Genomic DNA, 22,955 nt, shown 5'->3' with positions numbered 1-22,955 from the left:
AGATTTACCGTTCTAAAGAGCACTTCTGATGCTGAAATGTGCCAAAAAGCACAAAAGTGTCCCTCCGATTAGAAGTGCCGTGTTCGACGCGAGGAGGTGCATTAACAAATAGGGAAGACGACTTTGGGGAAGCCAGTCTAGAAATTTGCTCACCGCTCGCCACAATCGGCCTGCATCACAATAAAACACCGCCTCTAGCTTCATTGCACTTTTGACAGTGCAAATTGACTGATAACTCGCCGAAAACAAGAAAAATCCGAGCATCACTAGCGGCGAGTGAGGCTGTCAACATGGCGGGTCAAGTTTCCCCAGCAATTTTCTCGAGCCAATCGTGCACGATTCGCGTCATCCGAATTTAGACAAACGGTCTAAATGTGTGGTAGGGTCACTGAATTTTGTTTCCCCTTCCCCCTGAACTCCTCATCTTCATTCATTTAACCATTAGTGTGTTTCTAAGGACTGGACCCACAAGTTGATCATAAGCACTCACTTGTGTCCGTTCTACACGTGTCGTTGTCTAAGTAGTCTATCCACCTGTAATTAGAACCAAAACCCAATTATCCATCCAATGACAGCTTACACAGCCTTGACAGCCTTTGAACAGTGCACAATCAGTGTGTACGGACTGAATCTTTCCTTGCACATGAATTGCACATTTATTTTTTCTGTTAGCGGTGCCATACTGTGGAGATATGCAGCAGAGAATAACCCAGTGGCTTAATTACCATCCCACAAGTAAATATGAGACACCCATGCAGAGAAATTTCTAGCATGCCCTTGCTAGGCTAGCAGTACCGTCATTCAGCACAAACACGGTGGCAGGGATGATAAGTTCCAGAAAAGGTGGCCAACTCGAACTGAAAACCACTATTTTCTCTTTTTCGTTTCCTTACGGAGTGAAAATATAATGCTCCAAGGGTGGAAATTTGGGCAAGCTAGTATATATACCAGACATCTGTGTATATATACTGCTCGTCTCGAAAATAAAAATCAGTTCTAAATCCATGTTCTTTCTCATCTGTACTTTTCCTAAAGCTATTCATGCGCTGCACGGAACACCGCCATGCTATCATGTTCCAGTCAGGCTCTGGTTTGCACAAAAAATGTTTCTTTGTAAGGTTTTCATTTCAGTTACAGTTCAACATCTTGCACAAGGGAAAGTAACCTGCAGAACTGTATAAACATCTCACCGTGCCAGTGAATGAGGGACTTGATAAGCTCGAGGCCATCCAGCTTGTTGTTGTCGTCATTGTCATGCAGCTTGAAGTAGTGGAACTGCAACTCCTCCTCGCTCATCTTGCTCATGTCCTGGTTGGGGCCCAGCATTTCACTCAGGTGCTCCTGGATGTGGCTGCATGCATTACAGTTTCCGCGCTTCAAACACCCTGGCCAAGACAACTCATTATAGTCTGCGCTCTGCCTCGAGAGGGCAGGTGGTGCCACCTTCTGGTGAATGGGAACAAGGGGGGCACTAGTGGCAAGGAAGGCTTCTCAAAGAATGCAAACTGTGCCAGTGATACCCATGTAAAACAGGAACATCAGCCAGAGCAAGCATCGCTTGGAGTTAGCATCATTTGTAAGCTGTCACATGAGAAAGTTTATGACAACACTTGTTGCATGAGCATTCAGTGACCTTGTTTAATCTTACCAAGCTCCCTTCAGGTACAGTCTTGACAACAGCAGCTGCAAGAGCTAGCACAACCAGAAAAAAAAAGAATACAAGAACGAAAAGTTTGGTACTGTAATGAAAGTACTTTTCAAACCGCATTTCCTTCCCCTACCAACACAATACAGCAGTTTTGCGCTTGCAAGTCTCAGTTTCAGTGGATGATGCTACTGCTTCTTGGAGACACTGAAATAGTTTAACCCAAGTGTCACCTTCTTGCGACTTAATTTTTTTAATGCCACGATATTGATTGATCAATATGCCTGGCAAATTTCTTGTTAATTGGATGAAGTTTCTTGCCAGTAGGCGAATTTACCCAGAAGTAAAGTGTAGGGAATGGCGAATATTCTAAATTTTGAAAATGAGTAAAACATGATTTTTAATATTCATATTAACACATGTGCTTGTTTGTCTTTGTTGGGAGACCACTTTTCACCGTTTAACTAATATCACTCAGTGCGGCATGTGCAGGCATGTATCGGAAGTTTCTCAAATGTTTCTTGAAAGCAGCTACCTATATGCACGACTGGTCCGATCTCCTTTTCAAACTGTTTTTTCCAACTTGGCTATCGAGTGGTACGTGGTACATCAACAATAAGTTTAAGTGTGTAATGAATGAATAGAATTTACTGATAGGAAAGACAGAGAGGTCGACCTGAGCTAGTGCGCTCTAGTCTGCTACTCTGCACTGGGGAAGAGGGAAGGGCAGTGAAAGTATTTGGATGGATGATGATGATAAGAGAAGTGGCGAGTGCTTATGTACATGAGACAGTAGCCTCGCTAGAGCCGCTCGTCAAGCTTGGTGTCCTGCAGGAACTTCAACAATACTTTTGTTGCACGCATTGAAATTGCAGTGTTAGGCCATGGGCCGAGAATAGCTTCCTCTGACAGTAGTTGTCTGCCAACGCTGGCTAGGAAACTGTCTAACGTCCTTCGCTCCAGCATATATGCTGGGCAGTCGCACAGTACGTGTTGCAGTGTTTCGGGCATCTGGCAGTGTACACAATCAGGGCTGTTCGATTGGCCGATGAGGTGTGCGTAGCGACGGGTCAAAGCAACGCCGAGCCGAATCCTGTGTAGCAATGATGTTTTGCTCCGTGTAAGCTTCGGGGGCAAACAGAATTTACCGTCTGGGTCAATCATATGTAGACGTCTGTGAATGTTATCAGAGTGGGCTCTGTAAGCTTTTGTAAGGTCCTGCATGAGTACCTTGATCATGGAGTTGGTGTCAGGTCGCAAGTAGGCAATCCGTACTTCATCAGAGGAAGAGGAGGCCGATCTTGCCTCACTGTCAGTGAGTTCATTACCAAAAACACCACAATGGCTAGGCACCCATTGAAAGGTGATCACGTGGCCACTTAACTCGGCACTGTGATAAAGTTTGACGATTTCCAGCACGAGCAGATAATATGGTCCTTTGTAAAAAAAGTATTTTAGCGCCTGTAGCGCTGATTTGGCATCGCACAATATTGTTCATTTATGGGGTGTCTGCGTTCTCATAAAATGGACAGCCTCCCGTATTCCCGCAAGTTCCGCAGCCGTAGATGTCGATTTGTGGTCTAATCGAAATCGTTGAGTAATTCCAAGTTGTGGGATGACAAATGCGGCCGTTGTGGCACATGGCGTGACCGAACCATCAGTGTATACTTGTACAGTCCCACTATTTAAAGTAAATATATGGGACAGGGTGAGCTGCTTCAAGCCAATGGAGGAAACGTGAGATTTCTTCCTAATTCCGGGTATCTGAAGCCTCACTAGTGGTCTTGGCAATGTCCATGGAGGTGTCGCGGGGATGTCGGTTGCCTGGAATCTTGCAGGTACAATGCTTGCGTGACATGCAATAGCTTTAGAAAAAGCACAGTCTAGGTTGATGCTTGGAAGCGTTGACAGTGGATGGTGTGAGTGTCTGGTTAGCAGGCGAAGATAGGTTCGCACAGGTTCACAAGACCTGTATATGTCGATAGGACAAGCCCGTGCTTCCGCTATTGTGCCCTTAGTTGACGTGCACCGTGGCAAGCCAAGACATATCCGTAGTGCTTGAGCCTGAAGGCTCTCCAGCGTGCGTATACAAGATGACCCCATGTTAGATAACACAGGCATGCTGTAGCGTATGTAGCCCACAAAAAGTGCCTGGTAAACTTGGAGCAAACTTCGCTCAGAGGGGCCCCATCTCAGTCCCGATATTACACGAAGAACGTGTATGAAGTTGGTCAGTTTAGCCCTAAGCGCAGTAACATGTTTGGTCCAAGAAAGACTGCGGTCTATTATCCCACCAAGAAATCTGTGGTGGGTGACTAAAGGGAGCGCCGTTCCGTCGACAACGATTGGATAATTTGACATCGATTTGCGCGTAAATGCCATGACTGCACACTTAGTTGCCGAGAGTTGCAGGCCTCTACGGCGCAAGTACTTCGCCGTTATGGTAACCGCACGTTGAAGCCTTGCACGCACTTGTGGATGTGTGACCCCAGATGACCAAATACAGATATCATTCGCGTACCTACTGATACGCGCTGTTTCAGGTAGCTCGTCTGCAAGGCCCATCAGTATCATATTGAACAATACTGGGCTAAGGACACCACCCTGCGGAACACCCCTGCGAACTTCATGTCTATCAGTCTCGCCATCCGAAGTGGACATGAAAATGGTGCGGCCACTGAGGTAACTCTGCAGCCATGCATACATCCGGCCACCAACACCAATATGCTCAAGCGCCTGAAGAATCGAATGGTGGAAGACGTTGCCGTAGGCACTTTTGATGTCCAGAAATATTGCGCATACCAGACGACGGCGTCTCTTTTCCTGTTGAACAGAAGATACTAGGTCGATCACACCATCAATGGATGATTGGCCTCTTCTGAATCCATTGATGAAATCAGGAAGTCCACCACCAAGTGTGTACATGCGTGGGCTGAGTAAAGCAGAAAAATCACGCTATGAAAACAAAGTGTGCTTGCAGGACTGTGTCAATCCGCTTGAATTCAAAGATGATGAGCTTCAGCTTGATGTCGGACTACTTCCTCGTGTGAATCTCGCAGACATCAAGGACTACTTTGTTAATGCAACGAGCTTCATGACTCGTGAGCAACTGAAAGCCTACAAGTAAATGGAAGGCCACAATTACCGTATTTATTCGCATAATGATCGCACCGTTTCGTCAAAAAAATTGACACAAATTCAGGTATGCGATCATTACGTGGGTTAAATTTCCCGCGAAAAGAAAAAACTCTTTTTTTTCATCCCGCGTTTGCTGCGGGATGACAACAGGTCAACAAATAAGCGGCTGCCGTTGTATGTAGTGCGGGACACCAAAACAAAAATGGCGGCCAGCGAAGCAAGCTGAACGCAATATTCTTTCTTCTCGCGAGTACATTATGTATCATTAGGTTACGCGAGTACATCACGTATCGCGAGTTTCTTCCGTATCAGTTATGAATAATATTGTTAATATCGGCAACTTTGCGGCAATAACGTAGCCATGTTCACTTTGAGGGGACAGAAACAGATGGGCGCGCTTAGCAGCCAGTGACATAGAAACGCATGGCAGGCATGCTGTGGAAACTGCAGCATTTGTCTTCACTACTACCCTAATACGACACATTTCCACTAAGGGTGGACGAATATCTTAGCTGTGCTACAAGCGTTGGCGTATGAATAGGGTACACTTCTAACATATCAGTGTAAACGTGGCTACTATCACTGCCGCTCGCGATTCGTTGCGTGCCCATGAGTGCAGACAAGAAGAATCGAAAGGCGCCTTTGTTGTTTTGTTGACCACGACCATTACAAAGCCTACACATAATAAAGGCCAGTTTGGTTGGAGCTTTTTCTTGTCATGGAAATGTGAAAAAGTGAGGAAAGGAATGAAATAGTGCGTCTGCTTAAGAATGTTTGGCGCGTGTAGACCGCTTTGTTTGTCTTGAATAGTCATTCACGTAGCATTCGGCAGATGGTAAGCGCGATCATTATTAGCAAGACTTGACACACGACATATCACTGCGGCAAGTTTGGGGTGCTTTGTTGTCAAATTCAATTTTAAAAAAAATTGAATTTTGACAACAAAATTCAGGGGTGCGATCATTATGCGAGTAAATACGGTATCTGATCAGTAGCTGGGTGCAGCAGCCATGTGCCAAAATGCTCACATAACATGATCGCCTTCATTATGGAATTAACTGTGTTTTGTCCACCTGAATCATTAAAGGTAGTGTACTGAAAAAGGTAGCTTCACTGAAAAAAAAAAAGATGAGAACTAAGCACTGTGATCCTACAGCCTTCCTCATTTTTTATGTTGCGTCAATTCTGCTGGTCCTGCAAAAACAGTTTCTTTTGCCCTCCCAGGTGCGTCAACTACAATAATTCAATGAAAAGCCACTCACACCATGACTTCTCATAAAAGAAGATGGCAAGGTACTGGCTGCACACTGCACCAGCAAGGCAGGCTCGCACACAGCTGCTATGCTCTTTTATGCTGAGGCTGTAGCAAAGAAGGTACCAGGTACCGAGAACTACCCCATCTGGGCAACATTCCTATCGCCGGGCTTCTTTCTTGTGCAATTGCTGCAGCCAAACACAGCACAGTTCAACATGACGCCAAAGCTCTGTTGACACACGGCCACGGCGCATAGTCTGTCTGGATACGCAAACATTTTACGTAGGCCTATTCAATAAACAAATACTAATTTAAGTCCATGAGGCAAACGGCGGGCCCTAAGATCGTACGAGAATGACCGCTAGCATTTTCCCGACGCTCTGTGACCGACGCAACCATAAACATGGCACGGCTGCTCTGGCGTCGCTGTCGTCACCTTACGGAACGAGCTCAGCGCAGAGCACTGCACAGGCCTGATTTTTTGAAGCCTTGAGCCCAGCCTCAACCCGCGATACTAAGTCCGGGGCTGGCCGTAGGTGACAGAGCCCAGGCCCGTGTTACTAAGCTTAGCCAGGGCCCGCATGTCCACAACCAGGCTCGGCTTGTATATAAAGAAATATATTTTTTCTTATAGATTGTACCGTATGTGTCAGCCTCACCTTCTCAGTGTCTAATCAACTGCAGTGTATAAACAATAAAAGACCAAACTCTCCGTTTATCCCATGGCAACGTCAGTGATCTGGCCCATTGCCTGTGCTGTTATTTTTCCGCTGGTGCGCATGCATTTGATCATATTGTTACGTAGGAAGACGCCGACAAAAAGCTATGTACAAGTATATTTACAAGAAAATACACCGCGCTTGGCCAAGAGGCAACAGCCCGCGCTAGCTTCTAATCGTCGTCGTCGTCTTCACACTGCTCGCCTTTTCGTGATCGCACATATTGTTCCGTTGGGATTTGGATAGGACCCCCGGCTGCAAAAGCGCCGTCCCGGAGCGACTAAAGATCAGACTCGGAAGCAGTGTAGTAGGCCTTGAGTCTACTAACATGCACAACATCACTAGATGCCAGAGGAGAGGGCGAGGTTGAACCCACAGGAGCAATTTCGTAAGTCACAGGCGTCACCTGAGGCAGCACGCGGTAGGGCCCTGTGTATCGCAAAAGGAGCTTCTCTGAAAGTCCGACGTGACGAGAGGGCGATCACAGGAGCACGAGCGCACCAGGCGAAAACTCTACGTCACGATGGCAGGCATTGTACTGACACTGCTGAGTGGTTTGTGAGGCTGTCAGTCGAGCACGGGCAAGCTGGCATGCATGGTCGGCGAGGGCGATGGCGTCGCGCGGATACTCGCTTGTTGAGGTCGCAGCAGGAGGAAGTGCCGTGTCCCGGGGCAAGGCAGGTTCGCGACCGTACAGTAGATAAAATGGAGAAAATCCGGCGGTGTCATGCCGGGAAGAATTGTACGCAAATGTTACGTAAGCAAGGGCAATGTCCCAGTCGTGGTGGTCCTTGGAAACGTACTTGCACAGCATATCGGTAAGAGTACGGTTTAGCCACTCTGCCAGGCCATTGGTTTGAGGATGGTATGAGGTAGTCAGTTTGTGTTGAATGGAGCAGGAACGCACAATGTCAGCGATAACTTTCGAGAGGAAGTTTCGACCACGGTCAGTAAGCAGCTGTCGCGGGGCGCCATGAAGCAAGATAATGTCACGCAAGAGAAAGTCCACGACATCAGTGGCGCAATTGGTAGGGAGAGCCCGCGTGATAGCGTATCGGGTGGCGTAATCAGTCGCCACGGCTACCCATTTGTTCCCAGAGGATGACGTGGGAAAGGGACCGAGCAGGTCTAATCCAACACGAAAGAACGGTTCCACAGGACAGTGATCGGCTGGAGATGACCGGCAGGTAGCACCTGAGGTGTTTTCCGACGCTGGCAGGGATCACAGGCAGCAACATAGCATCGAACGGAGCGAGCGAGACCAGGCCAATAGAAGTGGCGGCGGACGCGGTCATAGGTGCGGGTTACCCCAAGATGTCCTGCAGTGGGTGCGTCATGCATCTCAAAGAGCACAGTCTGTCGTAGCTGTTTTGGCACAACAAGAAGAAGATCAGAGCCGTCAGGGAGGAAGTTCCTTGGATACAGAATGCCGCCCTGGAGGACATATCGGCGAATGGATGCGTCGGTACGTGTAGAGCGCAGACGCTCGATAAGTGCTCGCAGCGATAGGTCTCGGTACTGCTCATCGGCGATGTTAGCGAAGGCAGACACAGAGAAAATGCCGTTGGCGCTACTACTGTCGGCGTCGTCAGGCGCGTCGACCGGGTGGCGAGACAGGCAATCAGCGTCCTTGTGTAGTCGGCCAGATTTATAGGTGACAGTATACGAATATTCTTGGAGGCAAAAGGCCCAGCGACCAAGTCTTCCTGTAGGATCTTTCAGTGAGCATAACCAGCAAAGCGTGTGATGGTCTGTGACAACGGAAAAGGGTCAGCCATATAAGTATGGGCAGAATTTCACAACTGCCCAAACTAGGGCCAGACACTCACGCTCAGTGATGGAATAGTTGCGCTCCGCAGGTGCGAGGAGCCTGCTGGCATAAGCGATAACACGGTCGTGGCCACGCTGGCATTGTGCCAGTACTGCGCCAATTCCGTGACCACTGGCATCAGTACAGACTCGGTAGGCGCAGACGGATCGAAATGGGCCAGAACGGGAGGCGTTGTGAGAATGCCGATTAGATGTGAGAATGCAGAGGCCTCGTTATCGCCCCACTGGAAAGGGGCGTCTTTTTTCAAAGGCTCGGTTAGTGGTCGTGCTATGGCAGCGAAATTTCTCACGAAACGGCGGAAGTACGAACAAAGGCCGATAAAGCTGTGCACATCCTTGACACACTTCAGAACAGGGAAGTGCGCAACAGCATGGATCTTGCCTGGGTCCGGTTGAACTCCGTTCGCGTCAACGAGATGTCCAAGAACGGTAACCTGGCGACGGCCGAATGGGCACTTCTATGCGTTGAGTTGCAGACCGGCTCGACGAAAAATGTCCAGGACTGCTGAGAGGCACTCGAGGTGAGCAGCGAACGTAGGGGAGAATACGATGACGTCGTCCAAGTAGCACAGGCACGTGGACCATCTGAAACAGTGAAGAAGAGAGTCCATCATGCGTTCAAAAGTGGCAGGGGCGTTACATAGACCGAACGGCATCACTTTGAATTGATAAAGACCGTCGGGTGTTACAAAAGCAGTCTTCTCGCGGTCGAGATCGTCCACGGCAATCTGCCAGTAGCCGGAGCGAAGGTCAATAAAGCAGAGATAGCGAGCAACAAGGAGGCAGTCAAGGGCGTCATCAATCCGAGGTAGGGGATACATGTCCTTTTTGGTAACCATGTTAAGGTGCCGATAGTCCACACAAAAGTGCCATGAGCCATCCTTCTTTTTGACCAGTACAACAGGTGATGCCCATGGACTATATGATGGTTCAATAATGTTCTTGGCAAGCATTTTGGGAACTTCTGCATGAATAACTTGACGCTCAGCTGGTGACACTCGATACGGGCGGTGATGAATAGGAGGGGCATTGCCAGTATTAATGCGATGTTTGACAGCTGTAGTTTGGGCCAAAGTACGATCGTTATAGTAAAAAATATCATGGTAGGAAAACGGAACGCGGTAGAGTTCACGAGCGTGCTCGGACGGCAAGTTGGGCGCAATCATTTTCTGTAAGTCAGCGATGGTACAATTTGCTGAATGCGATGGTAGAGGAGTATCGGATGAAGTGTCGTCTACTGCAATGGATGCTACTGAGTGATCGTCGAATGAGCAAAGCTGGGCCAGAGACATCCCGCGTGGCAGCACTTGTGTCGTCAAGCCAAAGTTGACCACTGGCAGGCAGACGCAATTCGCTGTAATAGATAAAACTGTATGAGGTACTGTGATCCCGTGTGTAAGGAGGACGTCTTGCATAGGAGCCGCGATGTAGTGACCGTCGGAGACTGGTGGGGATCACACGAAGTCAACGTAAGTCAGTGCCGAAGATGGCAAGTCGACGGAACTGAGGCGACTGGGGTGTGGTTCAGCGGGATCCAGAAGAGGCAGGTGAAGGCGGAGAGTACTGGCGGAACAATCGATGAGAGCAGAATGTGCGGAGAGGAAGTCTAAGCCGAGGATGATGTCGTGGGGACAGTGGGCGATGACTGTGAATAGCACGATTGTTGAGCGATCGGCGAAGGAGACGCGGGCGGTACACATACCAATTACGGGGGCTGTTCTGCCATCGGCGCCACGGACAACAGGCGTCGTGGCGGGCGCGATAATTTTCTTGAGCCGGTTACGAAAGTCAGTGCTCATTACGGACAAATGCGCCCCAGTGTCTACGAGTGTAGACACAGAAACACCGTCGACTTGCACGTCAAGAAGGTTCAGATGAGTGGGCAACGTCAGTAGAGGATTTGGCGGCGTAGGGAGCAATGCAGCGTCACCTCGAGACGCTGCATCGTCTAGTTTTCCGGCTGGGTGCGGCATCCGAAGGGAGTCGGCGAATAAAAGCGACGGGGCTGGGGAGAGCGAGATTGTCGTTGTTGGGGCAAAGGCGAACGAGAATAGGGGCGGTTCGGTGCAGGAGAATCAGCGGCGGCATTATCGGAGCGTGCGGCATAGGGACGAGAAGGGCCACCTGGGGGGCGAGAGTAGGCAGTATAAGTAGACCGGGTCGGGGAACTCCAGCGACTGCGACAGTGCCGAGAAATGTGCCCGATTCGATGGCAGTGGAAACAAATGGGCTTGTCGTCAGCAGTGTGCCATTCAGATGGGTTGCGGAAACGTGGTGGGTAAGAAGATGCGGGTCGGGGCGGAATCGAAGAAGCCGGGCGGGTATCAGGGCGATGGGCCGAGCAGATGGTGTGAAGACCCATGTTTTCGAACTCCTGGTGGACAACTGCCTGGATCGGTGAGACCGTGACTGCAGATGTGTTGGTGGGACTGGAGTCGAAGGCAGCCGGATAGGCGGCCTCAATCTCACGCCGGACGATCCTGGTAACATTGGCAGTGTCGTTGGGATGACGAGCATCGGCACAGGAAGATGTCACTGGGGCGTTGGGCAGACGGGCAAACTGCTGGTCAATACGTCGGCTTTTAGCGAGTTCCAGGCGGCGGCACTCCTTTATAACAGCATCCACCGTCACTACGTTGTTGCAAACGAGCAAGTTGAAGGCATCATCGGCAATGCCTTTGAAGATGTGGGAAACCTTGTCTGACTCAGTCATGTGGGTGTCAACTTTGCGGCACAGAGCCAAGACGTCCTGAATGTACGTGACATAGGGCTCTGTTGACGTCTGCACACGGCCAGAAAGCGCCTTCTGCACGGCAAGTTGGTGACCGTAGGGGTCGCCGAACAAGTATTGAAGCTGTGTCTTAAGTGAATCCCAACTAGTGAGCTCATCTTCGTGCATGCGATACCAAACTCGAGGTGTGCCACCGAGGTAAAAGACTACGTTGGCGAGCATAATAGTAGGGTCCCACCGGTTATTGCGGCTGACGTGTTCATACAGGCTGATCCAGTCATCGACGTCTTCCCCATCTTTGCCCGAGAATACGCCAGGATCACGGGGAGTGGGGACAGTGATGTAGGTCGTCAAAGTGGCAGGAGGTCTCGGAGCTGGCGGAATCGGGTTGTCGTCGCCGGGAGCCATGAAGGAAGGCTCGACGTACCGTCCACTGCGAAGCTCCGTGACGAGGAACAGGGAACGTCCACCTCCATCAGATATGTTACGTAGGGAGACGCAGACGAAAAGCTATGTACAAGTATATTTACAAAAAAATACGCTGCACTTGGCCAAGAGGCAACAGCCCGAGCTAGCTTCTAATCGTCATTGTCGTCTTCACACTGCTCGCCTTTTCGTGATCGCACATAATGTTCGGTAGCAATATGATTTGGTCCTATGAGCTCATTCAGCATGTGAGTATATATGTATGTGTATATACAAACAGGCAAATTCCCGAGCATACAGCATAAAATAAACACACAAGTAGAAAGAGCTAACGCACCCTTGCGTTAGCTCTAAAATAATGTAACAGTATCGAGAGTTGTAATAGTGCAATCGCAAAAGCGATAACGGGAAAATGGTTTGTATAGGGGTATTCTGGGTAATTTATTTTTCCTTGCATGGAAACAATGTTTGTATTGTGGAAAAGGAAAGAAATTAAAACTTGAACTCTTTTTTTATTTCCTTTGCTAAGGTACACAAGAGCCAGCTCTTTCCTCGTGTCACTTGAGCTCGGCACAGGATGCCTTGGACCATGCAATGCATAATGTTCATGTGTTCGAAAGCACGACTTAGGCCCTTTAACCAGCGGGCCTGAGCCTTGCCTGGGCCGGCGGCTTCAAGCCTAGGCCCGGACAAGACCCACCGAGAAATGCTTCGGACGGCCCGGCACCATGCAGTACTCTAGCTCAGTGCATACACCCTATAATGTCTTACTGACCCACATTTACAGTAAGAATAGTTATGTTTACAGTAAAAAAGAAAGAATGCATTTGCATGTGAATATTTCATATAAATTTTGTATTTGTATTTTGTATTTATATAAATTTTGTATTTTGTACTAAAATTCTACGCGAAAGCGGCCCCAGATATTTACCCATTTACTCGAATGTAACGCAACCACTATTGTAATGCAATGGTCGACTTCTCCACCCGCAAAATAACAAAAATAAAAAAATAAAGGCGAAAATTTTACGCAATATGAATGAAAAGAGAAATGGTACCTTTATTCAAAGAATCAATTCGGAAATGACTACTCTTCACTTATTACTGTTGTCCGAGAAGGAGACGAAGCTTTCCTTAGGCAATACTCTCAAGCAACCTGGCAACAAAAGCGCCCCCGACAAGTGTTTCTGGCGCTGTGCCAAGCTCGTTATCAGTGCCAAGAGCGCTGTCAGTCACATTCTTCGAGGGGTTCGATGCCACAACGAGCCAAGTCTCCCGAAAGTGATGCTATTCCGAAAGTGATCGCCCGAGAATCAAGTCATCCATGCTGTTGAGCTCGTTTGACATTAAGTACAAAGGACTGCATTGGGGACAGTACGAGGCCATGAAAGGCCCTTCCGACTGGCCCTGCATTTACAAAGGGCACAAAGGGCCTCCCCATTAGCGGCACTATCCAAGATTCGTCAACTCAGACATGGAGCCGCCGAGGTGTTTAGCAACTCGAACAAAAAAATGAATTTGGCTTCAGTCAACTTGTCTATGGATTGAATCAAGAGGTAAAGGTACAGGATGCCAACTTAACATTAAAATCCGTGGAATTTAGAATATTTGTTTTAGGATGTGATGTGGAAAGATGATTACACTCTTTGGATACACGCAAATGAACATGAAAATGTGTGGAAATATGAATGTGAATATTGTCACAGTCTGTAATGTGGGAAGAAGAGGACATTGATGGTGGCCTTGGAGACGGCGAAGAAGAGTTTAGGTTTTTCACTGCTCTACATTTGTTGGCTACACCATTAAAAGCCATCTGTGATAGACGTACGCTTCTTCCTTCCCGTAACATCATTGGTGGAGGTGCGGGGTAATCACTTACGCAAGACAGCTCCACGGCAGCAAAATCGGCTGCCATGTTACCCGAAGGAGAGTCTAAAAGCCATCTGTGAATAGACGTACGCTTCTTCCTTCCCGTAACGTCACCGGTGAAGGTGCGGGGTAATCACTTGCGCAAGACGGAGCTCCGCAGTGAATGTAACCTGGGCGCCATGTCGTCCGAAGGATAGTCTTCAACCATGGCTCCGTCGTTGTCAACCACGGTCATCCTGGCCCAGCCTCGCGACCCTGGCATGTTTCACAGGATTGACAATGTTGACGTCGATGACGGGTTGCAGAATTACAAATGGGTCAGCGCACACAACAGGTGGGATAACATGCTTATGCTGGCTAATATAATATTCCACCTAAAGAAAACAGCACGGGTCTGATCCAAGACACATCAGAAGAGATTGCAAGTTGGGACCAGTGCAAACAGAAGCTTAGAAATTTGTTTAGGAAGCCTGTCGGCCGCTAACGTGCTGACCTTGCAACCCGTGCACAGACGTCCATTGAATCTTACCGCATTTACACGATTGTAGGTCAACCCATTTTTTTCAATTTTGACAATCTAATGTTGGGGGGTCGACTTAGAATTGAAACAGAACCGTGAACCGCTAGTAACGGAAAGAGAAACGAGAAATCAGGGACACTACGGCGTGGTTACAACTTTGCACCTATGTTTCCATGGTTACAGTAGAAGCATAGCGCATTAATTTACCATATTGCATACATTTTGATGTCAACACAGGCGATCCCCACTTTGAAAGTTGGCGCTACCAATGTGTGCCCATTGGCCACCGTACCTAGAGCGACAAACCTCCCACCATCGAGTTCAGAAACGTATTGAACAATGTGATACGATCCTGGCTACGTTAGCGCCGTGAATTGAACCAAGGATTTCGCTAATACTCATTTTGCTTATTAGAGACCAGCAAAACACTCCTTGAATGCGAGTAACATACTCACGAGGTGAAGGAAATCGCATACGACTGCTTTCGTCAGCCGCAGGTCATTTATTTTGGTATCCCGCAGTGCAGCAGTGGCCACGTCCGGTTGCTTAGATGGTCGTCATCTCGCAGCAAATGTGTTCTTCTTGCTAATAAAGTTTCATGCTCAGCCCACAGTGTATGGTTATTCAACAAGCTTGTACAGAAGCTTTTTTTTTTTTTTAAGAAACATTTACTGCGCACACCGTGAGCACAAGGCTCTTGTGGGAGCATCGATCATTGAAGGAAGAGTCGCCGTTTGGGGGGTATTGGTATTTGACAGAAGAGCTTCTCTTTGAGATACGATTTTTTCGACGGCCACGCGATTCTCTCACTTCTGTTGTGCCGCTTGTGCTGAATCGTCGTGCCTGTCACGAGTGCCCTAGGTCCAACGAACTTTTGGCGCTCGTTTGGAGCAGCATTCAATGGGCTGCTGTCCTCCATGCCAAGGAAACTGCGCTGCAGGACACAAGTTTTGAGTCGGTGAATGTGCGGTGCGGCAGTGGCGGCTTCAGCACGAGGAAATTTTCTCAAGCGACTCCAAGCGCCGTGGTTTTCGCGGGCCTAAGTCGGGACGCTTTCCGGGGCTGGAGACGAAGCTTGCAGCATATGCGACTGATCTACGTGATCGATCACTGTTGGTCACACGTGAAATGATCATGCAACAAGCATGCATCTTCGCTTCGGAAGCAGGGATACCAAGAACTCAATTCAAAGCTAGCAAGGCCTGGCATCTTAATTCATGTAGAGAGCTGGCTTCTCCTTACGTAGACACACCAACGTGTGCCAGAAGTTGCCGGCCGCACACAAGGGGAAGGTCCTCTCCTTTCATAGGCACTTCCCAAAACTTCACGACTCCCAATGATATTTCCTTGGCCAGATCGGCGATGCCGACCAGACTCCCGCATACTTCGACATGACCAGCAATATGACAGTGAGCGTTAAGGGAGCATGCGATGTGAATCTACTAACAACAGGCAATGAAAAGCTGCGTTATACTGTCATGTTGTCATGCTTGACAGATAGCACCAAGCTTCGCCCATACATCGTGTTCAAAAGGAAGACGATGCCTAAAGAAGTACTTCCTAAAGGCATTGTGGTACGAGCGAATGCGAAGGGCTTTATGACAGATGACATAGTAGTGGAGTGGCACTGTCTGGTGTGGCTCCTGAAGCTGGGGAAATCCCTCAATGGAGACATCCCCAACCTGCTAGTGTAGGACTCATTCTGGGGCCACCTTACCAACCAAGTGAAAGCGGTGCTTCCCAAGGAGCACACCGACATGCTTGTAATCCCCGGTGGCTTGACGGGGCAGCTTCAGCCTCTCGATGTAGGGGTCAACAAGCCTTTTAAGGACCTGCTGCGCTGCAAATACAACAAGTGGATCCCCAGAGAAAACCGCAAACTTACACCAAGCGGGCGTGTGAGGAGGGCCTCCTTGGCTACTGTGTACAGCTCTCTGCGTGGGCGGCGGTACCGCGCAATGTTGTGGTGCGGTCGTTCTCCAAATGTGGACTCACACTTGATGACGACGTGCTGTGGGACCGCAGCAGCTATGATGGCAGCAGCACCAGAGAGGATGACTCCAGTGACTATGAGTAGTCTTCATCAACCACGTCAATAAACTTCTCTTTCGTGAAATGCGTTCGCACATCTTTTTTTTTTCCTTTGAGGCATGCGATTTTGGGGAGGGTCGACCTACATTCGAGTCGATTTACAATCATGTAAATCAGGTACTTGGCGTACATCCAGGACGTCCTCGCTCTTTGCCGCAAGGTGGATATAATATGGCAGAGGCAGACAAGGTCAGCCACGTTTTAAAAGGCATTGCGGACGAAGTGTTTAACCTTCTTGTTTACAAGAATACAACGACGGTCAACGAGATCATTAATGAATGTCGCCACTTTGAAGTCGCGAAAACCCGCCGCATAGTTCAACAGTTTACGCGACTACCCAATACCATAGCTTCATCAACGTGCGAAGACATTTGTCTACCGCATGAGCACATGTCCTCCGAGAATGTCATATGTATTGTTCGACAAGAAATCGAAGCAGCATCTCCTGCCACGCCACTGGCGCGGCAGGAGATGCTTTGATGTTTCTCGGCCACTCGTGTCTCTCATTCAATCAGCCATTTGCCAAGAACTTGCCAATGTGGGTCTTCTGCCCATCTGCTCCGCCAACCATTTACTTCGTCTGCTGCCTCTCCCCTTGTTCACCGGTACCAATTAAAGTCCATATCCGAGCTATCACAACCCGGCCAAATGGCAGACACATGTCGATAGACCCATCTGCTTTATTGTGAACGTGTGGGCCACATCTCTCGCCACTGCCAAAGCACCTGGCCAGCACATTCTCGACCAAGCTTTCCCGCCTACTGCCACTCCTCACTGAATGCTCACCCACCTGCACTACTCTACCGAGGTTGAACATGCACCTGACAATGATCAAACCACTGCGACTAGCCACTCGCCATCCCCAAACAGTCGCCACTCCCGTTCGCTCCAGCTGCATCGCTCCCAGTCCCCAGCTTACCATCGCCGCATTCCGACGGGAAACTAACTGGGGCAGCTCCTGGAGGTGATGCTGCTCTATAACCCCGGCCTGAAATTCCTCTGCTGACCCTGCCTACTGATTGGAACCTTCTGCATGTGGACATGGATGGTTTGCTCGTTACAGCACTCATCGACACTGGAGCGCAAATTTCCATCATGAGTGCGGAGCTTCGAATACGCTTGAAGAAAGTACTTACTCCTGCTCTGGCTCGACTGCTCCAGGTTGCCGATGGTGGAACTCCGGCTGTGCTTGGAATGTGTACTGCTCGTGTCAGTGTCGCCAGTCGCCACACATCCATTTTGTTTAGTGCGCTCAAACGTTGCCCTTACGATGTGATCCTCGGACTCGTCTTTTTGACTGCCCATTCTGCTCCGATTGACTGTTCAGCTGGTGTTGTACAACTTGACCTACCCCTTCCCATTGACCTTCCTGCTCAAGCTCCAACTCAGTTTTCTTCTGCAGATTTTATTTGCCTCCTGTCTCTAGCAGCAACATACATGAGTGCTTTAGCCTGCCCACCTGTACTTGACGGAGACTACATCCCTACTCCCGCAACTTCAGTCCTGCTTTCCCGTAATGTGTCCTTGCCACACACCATTGTTTCTGTAGCGGACAATCAGACATGTCTTCCCATCCTAAATTTCTGACAGTGCCCTAAAGTACTTCCTCGAGGCATGTCTCTTCCCACGTTATCACAGTCGCACGAGTGCCACATTTCTGCTCTATCTGTTGCGTCATCTTCGACCAGTGCTCACGCTACACCTTCTGCATCTGCCCCAGCTGACAAATTTGCAAAGATGATCGCACCGGACCACTAAACCTAACAACCAGCAGGCTCCATGGCCTCCTCAAGTCGTACTAAGACATTTTTTACCTGAACAATCGCCCTTTAGGTCAAACTATGGTCATGAAGCATTGTATAAACACTGGTGATGCAACACCTGTTCGCTGAGACCCTACCAGGTGTTGCCCTCTGTGCGACAAGTTATCCTGAGCGAGGTTGACAAAGCGCTCGCAAAAGTGATTATTGAGCACTCTTCCAGCCCATGGGCTTCCCCTGTTGTTCTTGCGAAAAAGAAGGATAACAGCTGGCGATTCTGCATTGACTATCGCCATTTAAACATGATCACCAAGAAAGATGTACAGTACAATCTCGTTACAACTAACTTCGGGGGACTGCCGAATTTAATTGGTTAATTTGAATTATCGTAGTTATAGGGGCGCGAAATGCGTCCGCTATAGACAGACGCGCGCAGAGAGAAGAGAACGAACTTTGAGAGCGACCAGCGAGCAGCCGAGCGGCGGTGAAACTGAACCTTTATTGTACGTGCCTTCCACGCCAAGGAAGCCGGCGCCGCGAACATAAACATCCGCTCGTTGTGCAAACGCTCACGGCGGCGGCGGAATCGGATCCACTACAGGGCTCCCCCCCGTAGATACAAAGGTCGCTGCTGTCGCGCTGATGCCCAGGACACGTGCTTGCTCACGGGGCAGGGTACGGATGGGAGAGAATCGGCCGGGGAACGAGTGGGGAGTGCAAGAGGAACGCACAAGTTTGACATGTACGCGGGCTTCACACGGTCGATTGAAATGACGTTTTCACGGCCGTTCACAGAAACAGTAAAAGTCTTTTCTCCGCGTTGTAGCACTTCGAATGCGCCGTCGTACGGTGCAGTGAGGGCGGGTCGGATGCCTTCGCGGCGCACGAAAACGTGAGTTGAGGCAGCTAGGTCTTTGCTTACGAAAACGTCGTAAGTGGAGGGCTGTCGAGGTGATGTTGGTCGCAAGCGCTCAAAGAGCGACCAAAGTTGCTCAACGTAGGCAGGAGGCGAGAGGTTGGGGACTGCAGGTGGTGCGAAGAATTCGCTGGGTAGACGTAGTGTCGTCCCGTAGACCATTTCGGCAGCTGTACAACAGAGGTCCTCTTTTATGGCCGACCGAATACCTAGTAGAACTAGCGGCAGGTCGTCGACCCATGAAGTTCGAGCGTCGCGGGCGATGAGGGCGGCTTTCAACTGGCGGTGAAGCCTTTCCACAATTCCATTTCCTGACGGATGGTATGCAGTTGTGTGGATGTGGCGGATACCGAGGATGCTTGTTAACGCTCCGAAGAGCTCACTTTCAAATTGTCGTCCGCGGTCGGTTGTTACCACGCTGGGGCAGCCAAAACGAGATATCCAACCGGCTACGAAAACGGACGCCACGGTTGGCGCCGTAATATCGTGTACGGGAAACGCTTCAGGCCAGTGCGTGTAGCGGTCAACGCAGGTGAGGATGTATCGTTTACCGCGCGATGAAGGCAGCGGACCGACAATGTCGATGTGAACGTGGTCAAAGCGAGAGTCAGGCGGACGGAAGGGTTGAAGTGGTGACTTGGTGTGGCGGGTCGTTTTTGCACGTTGGCAGCGTTGACATTCTCGAGCCCAGCGGCGGACATCTGCGTTGATGCTGGGCCACACATAATGGGAGGTGATGAGGTGCTGAGTGGCGCGAACACCAGGATGGCTCGAGTCATGTAGCTTGCCAAAAACTTGACGACGGTGCGAGGAAGGCACAAATGGACGGGCACAGCCTGTTGACATGTGGCAGACGATCGTACCAGAGGAGAACGGCAGTGGCACCTCAGCAAACGAGACAGATGTGGACCCTGCACGCAGGTCACGCAGCTCGTTGTCAGAATGTTGTGCTTCTGCGATGATGTCGAAATCCACAGCAGCAGTGGAAAGCGCGTCGACACGTGACAGGGCATCGGCAGCCGCATTCACGGGTCCCTCGATGTACCGTAAGTCTGTCGTGAATTCGGAAATAAAATGCAGGTGCCGAATTTGCCGGGACGCGTGTGTGCTGTGGTTTCCACGGAAAGCGAATATCAGTGGCTTATGATCCGTCAGTACATGGAACACGGTACCTTCGAGAAGGTGGCGAAAGTGGCGAATGCCAAGGTAGACAGCGAGGAGTTCGCGGTCGAAAGTGCTGTATTGAGTTTCTGCCGCCTTCATCTTCTGCAAAAAGAAACCAAGTGGACACCACAGATTGTGCTGGAATTGTTGTAAAACTGCACCAACGGCACTGGAGGAGGCGTCGGTGATGAGCCGCATGGGCGCGTCAGTTAGGGGATGCACTAGGAGGGTGGCTTGTGCCAGGGCATTCTTGGCTTCTTGGAAGGCGGCGTCTGCTTCGGATGTCCACTCCAAGATCATAGATGGTGCCTTTGGAGCCTTCAGCATGTCGGTTAGAGGTAGAATGATGCGCGCTATAATCGGCAGGAACCGACGATGGAAGTTCAGAAGCCCGAGAAATTCGCGGAGCTTGCGAAGCGACGTTGGACGTGGAAAATCCCACAGAGCTCGAACCTTCCTGTCCAATGGCTTGATTCCTTCAGGTGTGACAAGGTGTCCAAGAAATTCGACGTTGTCAACACCAAAGACACATTTGGCTGTGTTGATAGTTAAGCCATGTTCCTGCAGTCGCGAAAACAGCAACCGCAGATGGTCAGCGTGCTGCTCTGGTGAAGAACTTGCCACCAGCAGATCATAAAGATAGGCGATGACGAAGTGCAGACCACGTATGACTTCACTGATGAAGCGTTGGAAAGTTTGGCCTGCGTTACGTAACCCGAAAGGCATGCAGACGTACTCGAATAGGCCAAAAGGTGTTGTGATGGCTGTCTTCGGTATGTCCGCTGGTTCCACAGGAATTTGATGATATGCCTTGACTAGGTCAATCTAGCTAAATATGGTTGTTCCAGCAAGAGTGGTAGCAAAGTCGTGAATGTGCGGGAGCGGGTACCGGTCGGGAGCGGTGCGGGCATTCAATGCACGATAGTCTCCACAAGGGCGCCAATCTCCGGGGTCACGCTTGGGCACCATGTGCAGTGCAGATGACCAGCTGCTTGACGATGGGCGGATTATGCCTAACTGCAGCATGTGATCAAATTCTCTGCGAGCTGTGGCGAGGCGGTCTCCAGCAAGACGTCGTGGCTTGCAGGACACTGGAGGGCCCGTGGTGACGATGTGGTGCGTCACAGTGTGCCGCACTGGAAGTTCCAAATTGGTAGGTTTGGTAAGTTCAGGAATGGAATGGAATGGAATGGAAAACTTTATTCACTCTTTAAAGGTTTTAGCGGGTCGAGGCCGAAGTCTTCATTCTTGAAGCTTGAGTCCTCTTCAGCCATGGATGGGCCCCTAGTCCAGGGCTCCACTGAGCCGGGCCGCCTCGCACGCGTGCGCTATTAGAGCTCTTTGAGTCTCTAGCTCGCGGCTGGTGAGCCAGCTCTCCCATTGCTCCGCACTTGGTGTTTTGTGTTTGTGGAATGCCTGGTTTCTTGTACACTCCCATGTAATGTGATATAATGTTGGCTTAGCTCCACACCACGGACAGGTTGCGCTATACTGCGTGGGGAACATCCTACTTAGTAGGTGTAAGTTTGGAAAGGTGCCCGTTTGCAGTCTCCGCCATCCTGCGGCCTCCTCCTTTGTTAATGCTTTATGTGGTGGCGGATATTGATATCTTAGACCCTTATAGAGGTTTAATAGCTCTGAATAGCTGTTCCCGCAGTTGATCTGTGGCCCCTCTGGGGCGGTTGACGTTCCTGCTCGGCTGGTCATCCCTCGAGCTAGGCAGTCCGCCCCTTCGTTACCCCTGATCCCTGCGTGGCTTGGTATCCAGATAATGTTATGTGTGGGTTGTCCCTCAGCGATTGGAACTCTGCTGAGGATCTTGAGCGCCGTGTTACTTATTCTGCCTCTTATATAGCTCCGGCACGCCTCTTGTGAATCTGTTAGAATATTGAGCGATATTCCTGTTCTATAACCTTCTTCCGCTGCCAGTGCGACAGCAATTTCCTCTGCCTCGGTTATGTTAGCCACCTCGGCCGTGAGTCCTGTGATTAATTCTCCTTGATTATTTACTACTACCGCTGCCGCGTTGTTTTTGTGTGCGTGTGAGTATAGGGACGCATCGGTATAGACTGTATTGTCCCGATGTCCCATCGTCTTTTCGTAAAACTCTGCCCTAGCCTGTCTCCTACTCGCATGGAGGTTTGGGTCCATGTTGCGAGGGATAGGTTGTATGCGTAGGTTCTTTCTTAGTGGGTCTGGTATTGTGGCCCTGCTACTTTGTGATTTTTCTACTTCCCGACCTAGCTTTGTCAGGAGCGCCCTTCCCGTCGTTGTATTGCTGAGTCTTCGTACTTGTGCGTTGAGCTGGCATTCCCTTAGTTCTTCAAAAGTGTTGCTGATTCCAAGTTGCATGAGTTTGTCGTTGGATGTGTTCCTTGGGAGGTGGAGAGCTGTTTTATACGCTTTCCGGAGGATGGTCTCCACTTGCTCTTTTTCGGTTTTGGTGATTGCATGGTACGGCAGTGAGTATGTGACCCAGCTGACTATCAGGCTGTTGACCAACCTGAGTGTGTCCTCCTCTTTCATGCCATATCGCTTGTGTGCCACTCTGCTAATCATTCGGCCCACCTGTCCTGCTGCTTTGTTTAGCAGGCAAATTGTGTGGCTGCATTTCCGGCTTCCTTGCAACCACATGCCGAGGATTCTAATCATCTTTTGTTCCGGGATGTTCTGTCCTTCTAGCCTTACTTCGAGCGGGGCATCAGTGGGGTGTCTGCCCACCCTGAGGAGTTCAGATTTCTCCGTGGAGCATCTGAGGCCTCTTTGCTTTGTGTATTCTTCGATGCAGGTGGCAGCTTCTTGTAGTGCGTCTTGTTTATCCCCTAGTGAGCCTTGAGTAGTCCAGATCGTTATGTCGTCCGCGTACATTGCGTGACTGATTCCTTGGATCT

General features: G+C 49.8%; 1 protein-coding gene across 1 annotated transcript in view; it reads right to left on the bottom strand.

The window, feature by feature from the left end:
- The window catches only part of LOC135907092 (lymphotoxin beta receptor inhibitor-like), a 90,076-nt gene that overhangs the window by 8,088 nt on the left and 59,033 nt on the right, over positions 1-22,955 (bottom strand). Inside the window, exon 4 of the mRNA XM_065438761.2 lies at positions 1,191-1,351. Coding sequence (XP_065294833.1) covers positions 1,191-1,351 — 161 coding nt within the window. The remainder of the gene's footprint in view (positions 1-1,190; positions 1,352-22,955) is intronic.

Source organism: Dermacentor albipictus, chromosome 7, assembly GCF_038994185.2.
Source record: "Dermacentor albipictus isolate Rhodes 1998 colony chromosome 7, USDA_Dalb.pri_finalv2, whole genome shotgun sequence".
NCBI classification, from domain to species: Eukaryota; Metazoa; Arthropoda; class Arachnida; order Ixodida; family Ixodidae; genus Dermacentor; species Dermacentor albipictus.
The sequence above is the reverse complement of the archived record's forward strand: the minus strand, read 5'-3'. Positions and strand labels throughout refer to the sequence as shown.